Below are 17,217 nucleotides of genomic sequence, written 5' to 3' on the forward strand. Positions count from 1 at the left end.
GAAGCTGATGTTTGTTTTTAGTGATGGTGAGCCCTAGCGTTTGTTATACGCTTGGGTTTATCATCACTTTAAGAGAGAACAATGGAACTCTCTGTTCAATTCTCTGTGTTTTTTCCCTTGTTTTACATAACTTTTCTATAACCAGTACTTAAATAGTACTGGGGATACAACAGGCAAAAGCAGCTATTTCAGATTACAAAATCAAAGTAAAAGGAACTATCTTTAAACAATTTAATTTACTCCACAAGGTAAAATGGATCATTATGAACATATTATTAGGACAGAGAAAAATCACAGTATACTGTTTTATTTTTTCCTTCCCCAGTGCCGCTGGAGTACATCCTGAAGACTTCATAATTCTGACCTTGCTGCATTTGACTCAGAGGCTAATTTATATATCCACCAAATTAGCCACAGCAAAGGAGAAAACACATTCCTGTGATGCTTTTTAAGGAGTCTATCCCTGGACTACAAAAAATCTATACATAAAAAAAATCTATGTGAATAAATATAATACCACTGCTCAGATATTTTGCCTTGGCATATATACTTCAGCAATAACGCAAATAGAATAATCACTTACACTGTGTATACAGTCTTAAAAGGCACAGTGTTTAAAGGGACATTAAACACTAAATATATTTTATGCACCTACCTCTAATTATGGGTGCTGCCATTTTGGAACTAAAGTTGCATTACAGGTATATGAAGAGGGGTCACTGCACATATACACACACTTCAAACTGGAATGTATTTCAACATGGCGTCACCCATGACTACAGGGAGGTGGGGAATAACCTCAATACTATGCATATAAAATGTATTTAGTGTTTCATGTCCCTTTAAATGCAGGTGCACTGTGCATATAAACATAAGCTCTGTGTATAGTTCAAAAATATACTCAAACAGTCATAGTATTTACTAGAAAAAATGTTGCTTATTCTGGGGAACTGCAAAATGTTTCCATTGAAAACTAATATGAAACCCAAATGTTTTCTTTCATGATTCAGAAAGAGCATGCAATTTTAAGCAACTTTCTAATGTACTCCTATTATCAATTTTTCTTCGTTCTATTGGTATCTTTATTTGAACAGCATGAATGTAAGCTTAGGAGCGGCCAATTTTTGGTTCAGACCCTGGGTAGCACTTGCTGATTGGCTACCCAGGGTGCTGCACCAAAAATGGCCTATCTCCTAAGCTTATATCCCTGCCTTTTCAAATAAAGATACCAAGAGAATAAAGAAAAATTAATAATAGGACTACATTAGAAAGCTGCTTAAAATTGCATGTTCTATCCAAATCATGAAAGAAAACATTTAGGTTTAATATCCCTTTAACAAATAATGATTGGCTGTTTACAAGTGTTGCTTTTCCTACCTGCGTGGATTTGTAGATTTTGAGTAGAATCGTTGATTCGAAATGCGCAGCCAGTTTCTGATATGGGGATAGGACCTTGTACTTTAACAGGTAAACCATGGAAAAAAGCCTGGCAATAGCCTTTCAGCCAGCCTATATATTCCTGTGTGTGAGCAGATGAGTCTCCAAAGGGACCTGGGACAAAAATACAGATAATTCAGAAGTAGTTGTTGTTTTTGTCTTAAAGGGACATGCTACCTAAAATAGTGCCTCACTTCAAAATGATGCAGTGTATCTGTAAAAGCTAATTAGAAAATATTACATGAACATCTCTATGTAAAAAAATGAATAGATTTTACCTAATTTCCTCAGTAGCCATATCCCATTATAAAGGAATGTTAAGCAGCCAATCAGGATGTTTGTCCCTGGACTGGCAAGGGAGTGTGCATCTTTCATGTGCAGTCACAGTCACTTTATTTCCCTCCTTAGTTACAAAAGGGACAATGTACTGTATAAAAGGTTTCACCTGATGTGTTTACAATAACCTATAACAGCTGCAGACAATACAATTTATGGGAAAGTATTCCTTTATATTATATGAAAAATAGCAGTGTGTGTATTTTCTTCTTCTTTGGAACCACAACATAATCAAATGGGCTGAGCTTGCAGGAAAAGCATGCTTCATTATGTTATCATGCTTTCTACACACAAAGCCGCATAGTCTGTATACCCAAAGTCCAATACCTTGGCAGAACAATTAAAGTAGTGCCTACCTATCTACTAAATTGTAAATAATTGATTACACTCTAAAAGAGGAAAAGGATACTTTGAAACACATTAAAGGGGAAAATATATGACAGTACACTGTCCCTTTAAAGATGTTTACTATGAAATCTCTCAAGATTATGGTGATATCCCATCACAAGATCCCAGCAAAGCAAAGTGTGAGCTTAGCACTGATGTTGCTGATTGGCTTTTTCATCTTGACAGTAAAGAGAGCAGCTGAAGGATAACTACTCCCAGGTACTTAAAGGAATAGTCTAGTCAAAATTAAACTTCCATGATTCAGATAGAGCAGAAATTTTAAGCAACTTTCTAATTTACTCCTATTATCAATTTTTCTTTGTTCTCTTGGTATCTTTATTTGAAAAAGTTGTAATGTAACGCTTAGGAGCCGGCCCATTTTTCGTTACGCCACCCTTGTGGCGTTTGCTGATTGGTGGCTACATTTAGACACCAATCAGCAAGCACTACCCAGGTGCTGAACCAAGAATGGATCAGCTCCTAAGCTTACATTCCTGCTTTTTCAAATAAAAATACTAAGAGAATGAAGAAAAAGTTATAATATGAGTAAATTAGAAAGTTGCTTAAAATCACATGCTCTATCTGAATCATGAAAATTTTAATTTTGACTAGACTATCCCTTTAACTAAAGAAATTCTAAGGTAAAATATATTTTATCCTTTTTTGCAAAGAGATGTTCATGTGATATTTTCTAGTCCGTTTTTTACAGATGTTCTGCATCATTCTCAAGTGATTTAGCATAAGAGTAACATGTCCCTTTAATGGGACATCTAATAAAATACACACATTTTTAAAAGGTCTTAGTACCCCCTTAAAGGGGTTAAACACATAGTTAAACTCACACTCAGAAGCTGCACTGTTTTGGCACTCCAGAGCAGGAATCAGCCAGATAACCAATCACTGGCTGTGTTCTGGTCAGCTTTAGAGCATGCCTTATAGCTATATATGTGTATGTTCTGCAAGGATTAAACACATAAGTACAATTTGTGTAACAATAACATGCTCAAAACAGAGGAACCCAAACTTTTTCCAATCGACACATGCGCATGCGCACACGAGTGCACTCATAATACCAAAAAATAAAATTTTTTGCATTTCTGAGGTTGCCCTCCCTATAAAGTCTATGGGGCCTATTTACTAATGTGCAAGCGGGCATGATCCGATATTGTGGATCATGTCCGCTGCACATCGATAAATGCAGACAGCATACGCTATCGAAAGAAACGTGGAACAAGGGAGTTCCACTGAAAGGATGCAAATCCAGCACTCTATGCCCAGACTATTAGGCAAGAAAATTTCCAGTTATAGAATAAAATATAACTTTTATTGAAATACCTTTAAAATTTATAACGAAAACACACACAATATTAAAAACCGCAATGCACATAGAAAGTTGGTGTGGTGTGGTGATTCCAATCAATGATATTCTGGTTCCTTATTCATATAATGTTCGAAATCATCACCTACCAATATTAAAAATTGGCTGAGCTATTACCCTGAGTGGTTAGGTTGGCGAGAAGTCAGGATGGTTAGTTACCCGTGTCCCCCAACGGTCACCTCTAGTAAAATAGATAAATATAAGGAAATAATGTATAACATATACTGAGGTTGGGGCAGTATTGATACTGCGTTGAAATATACTTGATAATATTCACAATTTGCTCTCAATCTGTTTGCCAATAATTATACATCAATATAATGAAACATCATAGTTTAAAAAGTTGACTAGGTTTAGGTCATGGGTATGGTGTTTTGTTATGCTTGTACACGTGCGCTTGTGGCTCTTGTGTGTGAGACAGAGAGATACAATTCTTGGTTATCATCCGTTAAATTCCTCCTAATCTCTGTATTACATCATTAAAGTGATGTATAAATGCTTCCTAGCTACTAAGAACTTTATGCTTTTTCTTACGGCTCTCTGGGTTTCATATATTTCAATAAAAGTTATATTTCATTCTATAACTGGAAATTTTCTTGCCTAATAGTCTGGGCATAGAGTGCTGGATTTGCATCCTTTCAGTGGAACTCCCTTGTTCCACGTTTCTTTCAGTAACTTAACCAGTGCAAAGCACCACCCCACTTATTTGTACTGATATACAGTGTATTACTTTAGTAACAGTAACCCTGAATGTTGCATAATAATAGTGGGGATTGCCTAACATAGTGCCATTGTTTGTGTCGTTTGTAGCATACAGTATCGGCATTTATCATTGCACCAACAGTTCTTGTGAACTGCTGGTGCAATACTGCCCCCTGCGGATTCGCGGCCAATCGGTCGCTAGCAGGAAGTGTCAATCAACCCGATCGTATTGGATTGGGTTGATTTCCAGCAATCTCTGTCTACCGCCTCAGAGCAGGCGGACAGGTTATGTAGCAGCGGTCTTTAGACCGCTGCTTCATAAGTTGTGTTTCTGGTGAGCCTTGCAACAACATTGTATTCCGTCCGAATTTTTCTGGGCTTTAACGCTGATGGACTGAATACAACGTCATAACCGGGTGGCTTTCCTGAAGCCACTGGCACTTCCCTGATGAGATTGCGGTCTGGAGGGTGTGCCTGGCATCATAGGGATGCCCCCCTGATGTGATCCCATCATTGAAATCTTGTGATCACGTGCACGATCGCGAGATTTCAAATTGTTTACATTGGAACAGTTGTTCCAATGTAGACACTTTAACCCCGGCAGGAAAGGGTTAATAGAGTGTTTGAAAAACTAAACAGTACTTACCAACAACACTCTCTTGCAAGAAACACTAACAGGAAACCAGTCCTGTACTGCAAACATAGCAGAGGGCATATTATAAGAGTAATCTGAAGACCCAGTAAAGAAAGAGGCAAAAGACAAGTCCCTGCAACATCTGAGGGAGGTCAGTGACTAAAATTCTCATGGGAAAAAAAAATTAGTCAAAACCTGTGCTTTTGACTCAGTGAAGGTAAACTTTGGTGAATAAAAGCCCGTTTTTTAAAAATACTATTAAAAACAGGGGCACTTTCATTCATCAAAGTTTACAAAGCAGCTGTTTTGTTAAAAAAAATGACCTTTTTTTCTTTTCACAGCTAGAGCAGCTTCCCCCACATAGAGATCCTCTATTCACATGTCAACAATGACTAATCCTGCGTCCTCCAATAACAGCTTTCCCCCCAGGGAAGTCATTGCCTGAGGCCATACTGTGATTGCTGACGTGTGAAGAGAGGATCTCTAGGTGCGGGAAGCTGCTCTAGATGTGAAAAGAAAAAAAGGTAATTTTTTTAACAAAACAGCTGCTTTGTAAACTTTGAATGAAAGTGCCCCTGTTTTTAATAGTATTTTTAAAAAACGGGCTTTCATTCACCAAACTTTACCTTCACTTTAAAGGGATATGCCTTAAAGGGATATGAAACCCAATATATTTTTTTTTTCATAATTCAGATAGAGCATGCAATTTTAAGCAACTTTCAAATTTACTCCTATTAGCAATTTTTCTTCATTCTCTTGGTATCGAAATGTAGCCACCAATTAGCAAGCACTACCCAGGGTGCAGAACAAAAAAATGGTCTGGCTCTTAAGCTTACATTCCTGTTTTTCAAATAATGATAACAAGAGTACAAAGAGAAATTTAAATTATGAGTAAATTAGAAAGTTGTTTAAAATGTCATGCTCTATCTGAATCATGAATGAAAAAAATGGGTTTAATATCCATTTAATTTCTCTCTGACAAACACTGTAATCTGAGGGGAAATGGGCCTGAAATCAATCTAAGAACCTCTCTCAACGAAGAAATCACCTTCACATCTTTGCTCTTCACCTTCCTCCAGTAGAGGCAAAGATAAGACTAACAACCATAGAGGTGGGAGGGGACATATAGAGCTCTTGGGGTTTGGTAATCTTTGCCTCCTCCTAGTGGCAGGGAAAGTAATCAACAGGAGTAATGATCGTGGACTCTTACCACCTTTATAAAAGAAAGGAATATTTTCTGTTTACACTAGAATACGTATTTAACAAATTTACATTTTCATACAATTAAATGACAATTCGCGTAGTTAGTTACCTATTGTCTGCACATAAATGGTTTTACGTTTTGCAGTGGGAACACATCTCTGAGGCTTGTGATAAAACTTTTGGAAGGTCTCTGCGGACTCAGGATGGGATGGGATCCAATCATCTGAAGATTCAATGATAATGGGACTGAAGAGTGAGCTGCTGGGCCGAAAAGCTTCACTAAGCAGCTGTTTCTCTGCTGGGCTGTATTTCTCGTATAACTCCTTCAGGGGCCTCTCTGTTGTTATTAGAGCATCGCGCAGTGTGTCTGGAGAATGCCGAATTACCTGCATCTGAGAAATAAACCTAAATAAACTAAACGTGCAGCGTGAAAAGAGAAAATACTGGGGTAATCGGAACATACGAAAAAACATAAATCCCTTAGCAAAACAAAAGGGAAGTGTTCCCAGGTTTGCTGGAAAAGGCAAAAATTCTATTGTTGTCTATATTATAGAAGGAGGTAACTGGCTCGGAGTATGCTTAGACTCTGAGCATATTACAAGTTACAACATTTAAATCACGGAAAAAACCCTATTAAGATAATAGGGAAAAGTATGCTCTTTCTACACATAAAGTATATATTTTTCCACTTAAAATTTAACTTTAACTAGTTATAGTTAAAAAAGGCAGCAGAAATAGAAGTTGTATCTAGCGTGCCAGAAAAAACAAACCCAGAAGCCCCTGACGTGGTCGTGTGTCACTTATACGCTTCCTCAGAGGGAGAGTATAAGTGAAACGCGACCGCGTCAGGGGCTTCGTGTTTATTTTAACTGCACTCTGTTAATTTCAGACTATCTACTAATTGATATTTTTATTTGTTGTTGTAACATTTGGGGCATATTGTGGGTCGGATGGGGAAGGGATAAATAGCATATTTAGTGTAAAAAGGTGGCTTATCTACCCTAATATAGGGCAATACAGGACACAGTTCCTAAATAGAGGCTTTTATATTTACCTAATATCGTTGATTTTTCCCCTCCTCCTAATATGTGATAGACAATCTAAAATCAGCAACATTGAAGTACTTTATACAAGTCACAGTTACAGAGTTGGGTTTTTAACTATTTTTCTAGCACGCTAGATACAACTTCTATTTCTGCTGCCTTTTTTAACTATAACTAGTAAAACTAGATAAATTTTAAGTGGAAAAATATATACTTTATGTGTAGAAAGAGCATACTTTTCCCTATTTTCTTAACAGGGTTTTTTCCTTAACATAAATCCCTTGTTAGCTTTACATAACTTTATTATACTGAAAGTAATACTTAAAGGCACAATGCAATTTTTTTTGTTTATGCATCAGAAATGATTCACTGTATTGCAAAGGATCTGCATATTTTATAAATGTTTAAATGCTTTTAAAACTGTAATTTTTTTTAAATATGTATATGCAGTCCAGGGACAAACCTGGAAAATACACTTGAAAGTTGTTTTTGTGTATTAATGTGGTCCAATCACTGTGCATCATGTAGAAGTGTCAGGGTTTTGCATTCCACGGAAGGAATATAAAATTTCCAGTTTATTTCTATTATCAAATTTGCTCCACTCTCTTGGTATTCTTTGCTGAAGAAGCAGCAGTGCATTACTGGGAGCTAGCTGAAGACATTAAAGCTCAGATTACAAGTAGGTATGCCAGCTGTCCTCCACAAAAATACTGGACAATTTGGGCTAAATTATGAGTGGAGCACTATTTATCACTCTCTGTCTCGCTCACGAGTTAACTCTGCTAGAGTTAAGTTTTTTTGTGTGCGTTGGGTAGCGCTCGTATTACAAGTGCTAACCCGATGTGCACAAAAAGCCGAACCTCGAATATTGTGATTGCGTTAACGTATTCCCCCATAAAAGTCAATGGAGCTCGAAAAAGTGGAACAAAAAACTAACACCCTACTTGTGCGCTAAACTGATCTCATCTGCACTGACCCAACATGAAAATACTAATAATTCACATTCCAATGTTCTTCACATAGAAGAATATGTTATATTTATTCAAAAATATATATTTCTAATTTTCTATATATATCTGATGGTATTTTGGTACAATTTATATCTAGATATATATAGATGAATATATATAGGTATAGATATTTACAGATATATATAGGAATATCTGTTTATAAATACATAGAACATATTCCCCTATGTGAAGAACATTAGAATGTGAAATATTTACAGTTAATGCATAGTTAAGCACTTTATTAACCCCTTAATGACCGCAGCACTTTTCCATTTTCAGTCCGTTTGGGACCAAGGCTATTTTTACATTTCTGCGGTGTTTGTGTTTAGCTGTAATTTTCCTCTTAGTCATTTACTGTACCCACACATATTATATACCGTTTTTCTCGCCATTAAATGGACTTTCAAAAGATACCATTATTTTCATCATATCTTATAATTTACTATAAAAAACATTATAAAATATGAGGAAAAAATGGAAAAAAACACACTTTTTCTAACTTTGACCCCCAAAATCTGTTACACATCTACAACCACCAAAAAACACCCATGCTAAATAGTTTCTAAATTTTGTCCTGAGTTTAGAAATACCCAATGTTTACATGTTCTTTGTTTTTTTTTTTGCAAGTTATAGGGCCATAAATACAAGTAGCACTTTGCTATTTCCAAACCACTTTTTTTTCAAAATTAGCGCTAGTTACATTGGGACACTAATATCTTTCAGGAATCCCTGAATATCCATTGACATGTATATTTTTTTTTTTCGAAGACATCCCAAAGTATTGATCTAGGCCCATTTTGGTATATTTCATGCCACTATTTCACCGCCAAATGCGATCAAATAAAAAAAATTGTTCACTTTTTCACAAATTTTTTCACAAACTTTAGGTTTCTCACTGAAATTATTTACAAACAACTTATGCAATTATAGCATAAATGGTTGTAAATGCTTCTCTGGGGTCCCCTTTGTTCAGAAATAGCAGACATATATGGATTTGGCTTTGCTTTTTGGTAATTAGAAGGCTGCTAAATGCCACTGTGCACAATACGTGTATTATGCCCAGCAGTGAAGGGGTTAATTAGGGAGCATGTAGGGAGCTTCTAGGGTTAATTTTAGCTTTAGTGTAGTGTAGTAGACAACCCCAAGTATTGATCTAGGCCCATTTTGGTATATTTCATGCCACCATTTCACCGCCAAATGCGATCAAATTAAAAAAAACTTTAATTTTTTTCACAATTTTAGGTTTCTCACTGAAATTATTTACAAACAGCTTGTGCAATTATGGCACAAATGGTTTTAAATGCTTCTCTGGGATGCCCTTTGTTCAGAAATAGCAGACATATATGACTTTGGCGTTGCTTTTTGGTAATTAGAAAGTCGCTAAATGCTGCTGCGCATCACACGTGTATTATGGCTAGCAGTGAAGGGGTTACTTAGGTAGTTTGTAGGGAGCTTGCAGGGTTAATTTTAGCTTTAATGTAGAGATCAGCCTCCCACCTGACACATCCCACCCCCTGATCCCTCCCAAACAGCTCCCTTCCCTCCCCCACCCCACAATTGTCCCCGCCATCTTAAGTACTGGCAGAAAGTCTGCCAGTACTAAAATAAAAGTTTTTTTTTGTTTTGTTTTGTTTTTTTTTGCTGTGTTTAGGATCCCCCCCCCCTCAGCCTTAATGGGGGCCATCTTGGGTACTGGCAGCTGTCTGCCAGTACCCAGTTTGAACAATCAAATGTTTATTTTTTTATTTATTTTTTATTTTTTCTGTAGTGTAGCTCCCCCCCCCACGGACCAACCCCCACCACCTAAATGACACCTAAGGGTTTTTTTTTTTTTACATTAAATGTCCCACTTTTATTTTGTTTTGGGACACATTTTTTCTGTAGTGTAGCGGTTCCCACCCGCTCCCTCCCCCGCCCACGATCCCGCCCCCCTCCACATGACCAGGGCCATCGATGGCCGCCACTCACCTCCCACACACCAACGATACCATTACCGGCCATCGATGTCCGGTGCAGAGAGGGCCACAGAGTGGCTCTCTCTGCATCGGATGGCCGTAAAAGGTTATTGCAGGATGCCTCCATATCGAGGCATCACTGCAATAACCAGAAAGCCACACCGAGGACGTGCAGGGTACGTCCTCAGGCATTAACTGCCTTTTTTCTGAGGACGTACCCTGCACGTCCTCGGTCATTAAGGGGTTAAACGGATAGGAAAATCAAAATTAAACTTGTATGATTCAGATAGAGCATGTCATTGTAAGACACTTTTAAATCCACTTCTATTTTCAAATATCCTTTGTTCTCTTGGTATCCCTTGTTGAAAAACAAAACACATATCCTACACTAGTGGAAGCTAGCTTCTGATTGGTGCCTGCACATATTTGTCTCTTGTGATTGGCTAACTACAGTATATGTGTTTAGCTAGCTGCCAGTACTGTGAAATTGGGGTTGCCCCTCAGCCATGTTTTCCTGGACACTTATGAGTTACACATGCCTCAAGGAGGGACATGAATAGTCCAGGTGCGCAGTGCATGTTGCCCTCTGCACACCCTGCAGCATGCGTAACTCATCGGTGTTCAGGAAAACATGGCCAAGGAGGCAACCCGAAGTGCAATGCTGTTTCTTCAGCAAAGGATAACAAGAGAAGCAAATTTGAAAATATAAGTAAATTGGAAAGCTGTTTAAAATTGTATGCTCTCTCCAAATCATGAAAGAAAATTCTGGGGTTTCCTGTCCCATTAAATTTAATTATTGCATAAATATGCTTTTACATGTTTTCATATACATGCACAGCATACTGCATTAGGGTGTGCATCCACTGTAATTCTGCACTAACTAAGCATATTTATATAACATTAGTTATATAAATACATTTACCATGAGCGCACACACACACATGCATATACACACATACTCATGTACAAACACATGTATACACTCATATATATATATATATATATATATATATATATATATATATATAAACACACATACACACACATGCATATGTATTTGTAACATTTGTAAAACATTTACAATACTTACACAGTAAAACACAATATTAAATATTAAAGTTGAATAAAAATTATTTTTCATGTTTTAAGGTATTCGAGTGGAAATGTCTCTACAGTATATATACATATGTATGTATGTATATATATATATATATATATATATATATATATGTGTTTATATGTGAATATATGTATATACACGTATAAACATAAACATGTACTGTATACACATATCTACATACACATATTTTGACATGTACAGTTGAAATCAAAATAATTCAACCCCCATTGTAAATCAGGTTTTTTGTCAAAATGTATACACTTTCAGCTGTTTGCAATGAACAAATAAAACAAAAGCAATTGAAATAGCTCAACACAGCCTCAAAATTATTTAACTCTTCATGGCATACAGCTTTAGTACTTGTTCCTGAGGAATCTTAGCCCATTCCTCATGAGCAATGGCCTAGAGTTCAGTAATATTCTTGGGTTTGTGTGCTGCAACCGCCTTCTTCAAATCACGCCCAGAGATTTTCTATGGGGTTCAAGTCAGGTAACTGTGATGGCTCCTGTAGAATCTTGAAGGACTTCTTCTGCAACCAAGCCTTGGTGGAATTTGAGGTCTGCTTGGGATCATTGTTCTTTTGGAAGGTCCAATGAGGCCCAAGCTTCAGCTTCCTCACAGATGTTTCCTCCTAGGATTTCCTGATACTTCAATGATCCTATCTTGCCTTCTACACGCTGCAGGTGGTGTCCAGTGTCAGAGGATGCAAAGCAGCCCCAGAGCATCACCGAAACACCACCATGCTTAACTGTAGGCAGAATGTTCTTTTCAGCATATGCTTCATTTTTCTTCGTCCAGACATACCGCAGATCCATCAGGCCGAAAAGTTTCAGTTTTGTTTTATCCCTCCACAGAACAGAATCCCAAAATTTCTGTGGCTTATTTATATGATTTTGAGCATATTGGACTGACTTTTGTTGTACTTTTGGATCAGTAGTGGTGTACGTCTTAGAGTTCTCACATGGAAACCTTCTGCGTTTAGTATGCGCCTTACTGTGCAAACTGAAACCTCAGTGCCTGTTGCCACTAAGTCTTGCTACAGGTCTTTTGCAGTCACACAAGGGTATTTTTCAACCTGCAATCTAAGAAATCTGGTTGCAGCCGTTGATAGCTTCCTTTTACTGCCCCGTCCAGGTAGTGTAACCACTGTTCCATTGAACTATGCTTTCAACAGTGTCTCTAGGAACATTCAGTGCCTTCGCTATCTTTTTGTATCCTATTCCTTGCTTGTGAAGGGCGATGATCTCTTCTCTTAACTTTTTGGTCCATTCTTTTGACTTAGCCATATTTCTAATATGCAGTCAAACGTGACACTCAACCCTAGCCAGTTGAGGTATTTTCTTCATAAATGGAAAGAGTCCACAGTTGCATTCATTACTTTTGGGAATTCAGAACCTGGCCACCAGGAGAAAGCAAAGACACCCCAGCCAAAGGCTTAAATACTCCTCACACATCCCTCATCCCCCAGTCCTTCTTTGCCTTTCGTCTCAGGAGGTTGGCAGAGAAGTGTCAGAAGTTTTCGATATTCTCTTATGGAGGGTAGTATTCTTCGTCATGGGACTGGAGTTTTAAGTAGTCCTGTCAGCCTCTCAGTGAGAGCATGGGTGAAAGTTAGAGTCTGGAGATGCAGGGAGAGTCTTTATGCTAAATCATCCCAACTCATATTAACTGTTCCACAAGCAATCAGCGTTGATGAGTTTTGCTGCCTGTTTTTTTGTCTCAAGTCCATGGCAGAAGCAACGTTATTATCTGTCACACTTGAAGGGCCATGGTGTTCCTGTTCCACGGCCTAGATTCCGGTAAGATTGTTTCATTTTACTTTCATCATGGATGTATTATAATTTCAATTGTTTATCCAAGAGGGGTTACATCCTTTCAGGAATAACTTTAACATAGTGTCTAAGTGAGGATCCTTTTGTATCTAGGAATCAAGGGTTAATATCTCCTGAGGGGAATTATTGAACAGGGGGGTTTATAATGATGTTTGTTATGTGATTCTGTCTGCTACTGTGTAGTATTGCATCGGCTCATGGCTATTTTGGAACATAACGGCCTATGTCTAGTGACGCAACGTTTTCGGTAGGGCACGCTTTTGCATGGACTGCAAGGTTGACTTCATTTCCGCTTTCCTGACCATATGGCGACAGAGAAATCCTGGTCCGCTGGTGTCTGGTTCCCTAGAGGTGGCAGTGTCCCAGTTATGTTGGATTCTTGGAGACGGATGTCTCTGATTCAGACTCTACTTCTTGTGCAGAATATGAATTGGCCCGGGTGATACATGCCCATCAGTTATGTTCCGAATGCCATTTTAGAGTGCTCTGTTACTTGGGATCGGGAATTGGGTGCCCACTGAACCATCTGCCTCTGGGGATTCTATTTCTCACGAGATGAGTTTCCTACCACCAACTCTTACTACGCATGGAGGTAACCCAAACGCTAGTTATCCTTTCTAGGGAGTGTGGCCTGTTCCCACCAGAGGTTACAACACGGTTTCTCATGGCCATATCTTTGGCGCTGGTGCATATTCACCTCCTGGGAGTGTGCTTACGATATTGTCCATGTTCGTTAACCGGGGCTCGTCAGGCGTGGGATCGCCTGGTCCAGTTCAGCCTTCCGGGGGAGCGACTGCCCCTGAGGCCTCTGGGGGTCAACCTTCGGGGCCGTTGTCTCCTTTTGTGCCGGCAGAGGTATGTTGCGCCTTTCGTTATAGACTGGCGCGCCTTCGTGTTCTACTAAGGCACGTTTTTGCCGTTGCTGGAGAATCCCACTTTTAATGGGTCTGGGGATTCTCAGTGTTACTCTTTGACTGGCTTACATACTTAGACATAAGGGGATAAAGTAATCTTCTTATAGTCTTTGTTATTTATGTATCCTTTTCCAGTTCTGAGCTTGGAAGTCTCGGACCCCTGTTGAGCTGCTCCTGCGGGTATGTCCATTCTTCCTGGGCGATAACCTACGGGTTGCCTTCTTTTATTTTCATCCAGTGAGGATGATTTTTATTTGGTCTAAAGCTCATGTTGTGGCTGATGTTTCCTTCAGGATTTTTTTTCTCTGGAATTGATACTCGCAATGTTATGGTCACACTGTTTACAAAAGTCTGTCTGACTGTTCTTTATCCCTCCATCATCGGGGAAAACTCTATGTGGCCTTGACAGTACTGGGGTCCTTGGTTTCATGCTGGTCCTGACTGGGTATAAATCCTTCTGTCTTTGAGGCCTAGTTAAGACACGTGGCACCTTTTTATGTCCGGTTGGTCCAGTGAGGGCGCCTAGTGATCACAATATGATTTGTGTTGTTTTCTTGTTTTATTTTACAAGCTTCAACTAGCATCCTGAGAGGACTTGAGGGTCCATGGCTGCTTAGGGGCATGGGGGATTGTTTCAGTCCTCATTTGCCTTTCAGTGGGCCGGGACTCTGTTGAGATCCACAGCAAAATGCTCAGTCGTTTCCGGCATTTCATGGTCTCTTTGGAAGCGTCTCTTTAGGACTTGTTCCTTTTAGAGGTTCTCTTCCTTTGGGTCGAGATTTTCTGGACTTCGTCCATTTTTTCTGGCGGCTTTGGCCGCTTAATTAGGAAATGAAGGCAGTGAGGCTATGTCTTTCTTTGGGAATTAGTCATTTTAGGATTTGGGAGACTTGCCTTTCTTTCTACTCTCTTTCGGGTGACTCTGTTCTCGTTCTCATTTCCCTTAGTGTTGCCCTTGGGGCCTTTGGGCTCTAGAGAAATTGCATGACTTTGTTGTGGCCTAGAACCTTTATGGGGGGTGTTGACCTCCGGCTAAGGGTGTTCTCTTCCCTTTAGGCTGGGAATTACGAGTTAGTCCTGTACCCGTTCTCCGGGTTTCCCATTTCTCATCCCCTGTGAGGTCTGATTGCTTCAGATGGGGTATCTTGTGTACTCTGAGGGTGTCATTCATTCTAGGGCGATTCTGGGTCCCGGGTCCAGGGTTCTTGTCTTGGATCCTTCTTGGATGTCTGGAGACTTATGATCCTGTGGACTGGTTCAGGATGACCCAGTTCTTTTTCAGGGACCCTATGTTGCGACATAGGGGCTAGCTGTTTGGGCTTCCTAGCAGGAAGGCCAGAGTTCACATCTACCTTTGGGTACTGGTTATAAGCTTTAAGGCCTGACTTGTCCTTCGGACGGAGTGTGCTCCTCTATGGGAGGGTTTTTCTCTTTTGGGTCAACAGTGGTGTCTGGATGATTTTTCATTCGGTCCATGTTTTGATCATACTATTGCTTCATGTATTGTGGACATGTACGCTGTTCTTATCTGTGCCCTTCCCTTTTGAGGGATGGAAAGAGTCCACAGCTCCCTGCCCATATTTTTTTCTGTGGGGCGTCTGTTATTTTTGTTCTTCTGGCACCTTTTCACCCTGATATTTCTTCTACTGTTCCTTGTTCCTCGGCAGAATGACTGGGGGATGAGGGAAGTGGGAGGAGTAATTAAGCCTTTGGCTAGGGTGTCTTTTCCTCCTCCTGGTGGCCAGGTTCTGAATTCACAAAAGTAATAAATGCAGCTGTGGACTCTTTCCATCTGAAGAAAATGATCATGTAAGCATCATTTAAGTTTTTATGTGTCCTAGCTCAAGCACACCTGGTGCAAATAATGAAGCCCTTGATTAGTTGCATCAGGTGTGCTTGAGACAACACCTGTTTTGCATATTTGTACTGTTGTGAGGGATCATTTTGATAAAGCATAATTAATTTAAAGTTGCATTTTCAGTTGAATTTGGGGAAACCACTTGAAGAATTCCTTGTGTTGAGCTATTTCAATTGCTTTTGTTTGATTTGTTCATTGCAAACAGCTGAAAGTCTGTAAATGTTGACAATAAACCTGATTTGCAATGGGGGTTGAATAATTTTGATTACAACTGTAGATGTATGTATACATACATACAGTACATACATACATACATACAGTACATACATGTATACATTATTGTCCTTTCTATTCAAATACCTTGTCATATAATTCTTAACCGTTATAACTTTTTTTATTTGTAATATTTATAAAAATAATTATATTAGATAGTGTATATATGAGTGTAACACTTTATTTTAATGTATTCATGTTGTGTTTGGTGCAACCATTTATTCAGCCCTAACCCTTTGTACTTGTGCGGTTGCGTTTAATTTCAACGTACACGTGCATAGGTAAATGCTAACGATAGTGCTCCACTTGTAACCTAGCCCTAAGTGAGCTAATCACAAGACGCATATGTGGGCATTACTATTCCAGAGGCTACTTAGGTATGCTTTCCCGCAAAGGGTATCAATAATAGGAAGAAAATTTAATTATATAAGTAAATTGGTAAAATTGTATGCTTGGTCTGAATCATGAAATAAAATGTTTGGGTTTCTTGTCCATTTAAAGGAACATGAAAGTCAAAATTAAGTTTAAAATTCAGATAAACTATATAAATAATAATAATGATAAAAATCCCAAATTTTCCAATTATTTTAATCATCTATTTTGCTTTGTTCTCTTGTTATCCATTTTTTTTAAAAGTATACCTAGGTGGTCTAAAAAACAGCAATGCCCTATGAGAAGCTAACTACTGATTGGTGGCTGCCTAGCTATGTCTCTGTCATTGGCTCATGTGAAATATTCAGCTAGCTCCCAGCAGTTCATTGTTGCTCCTTCAACAAAGGATGCCAAGAGAAAAAACATAATTTATGTAAGAACTTACCTGATAAATGAATTTCTTTCATAATGGCGAGAGTCCATGATTTGTTACACATGGGATGTACTGTACATTCCTACCAGGAGGAGGCAATATTTCTCAAACCTCAAAGCCTATAAATACCCCACCCACCTCACTCATATCTCAGTTTAACATATAGCCAAGAAGTGAGGTGTAAAAAGGAGTAAGAAAAAGCCACACAAAAAGAAACAGGAAAAAAGATGTGCTCTGTTAAAAAAAAAAAAACATAAGAGGGAGAGGACCTTGAGGACTCTTGCCACCATGAAATGAATGAATTTATCAGGTAAGTTCTTACATAAACGG

The 17,217-nt window shown here is 38.7% G+C and overlaps 1 protein-coding gene across 3 annotated transcripts in view; it reads right to left on the bottom strand.

The window, feature by feature from the left end:
- Positions 1-17,217, bottom strand: part of AMZ2 (archaelysin family metallopeptidase 2) — a 125,237-nt gene that overhangs the window by 95,721 nt on the left and 12,299 nt on the right. For all 3 annotated transcript variants that reach the window (XM_053707736.1, XM_053707718.1, XM_053707728.1), the window contains exons 2-3: positions 6,187-6,469; positions 1,378-1,551 (exon numbers count right to left, since the gene is read on the bottom strand). In XM_053707736.1, coding sequence (XP_053563711.1) covers positions 1,378-1,551; positions 6,187-6,469 — 457 coding nt within the window. The remainder of the gene's footprint in view (positions 1-1,377; positions 1,552-6,186; positions 6,470-17,217) is intronic.

Source organism: Bombina bombina, chromosome 1 (assembly GCF_027579735.1).
Source record: "Bombina bombina isolate aBomBom1 chromosome 1, aBomBom1.pri, whole genome shotgun sequence".
NCBI classification, from domain to species: Eukaryota; Metazoa; Chordata; class Amphibia; order Anura; family Bombinatoridae; genus Bombina; species Bombina bombina.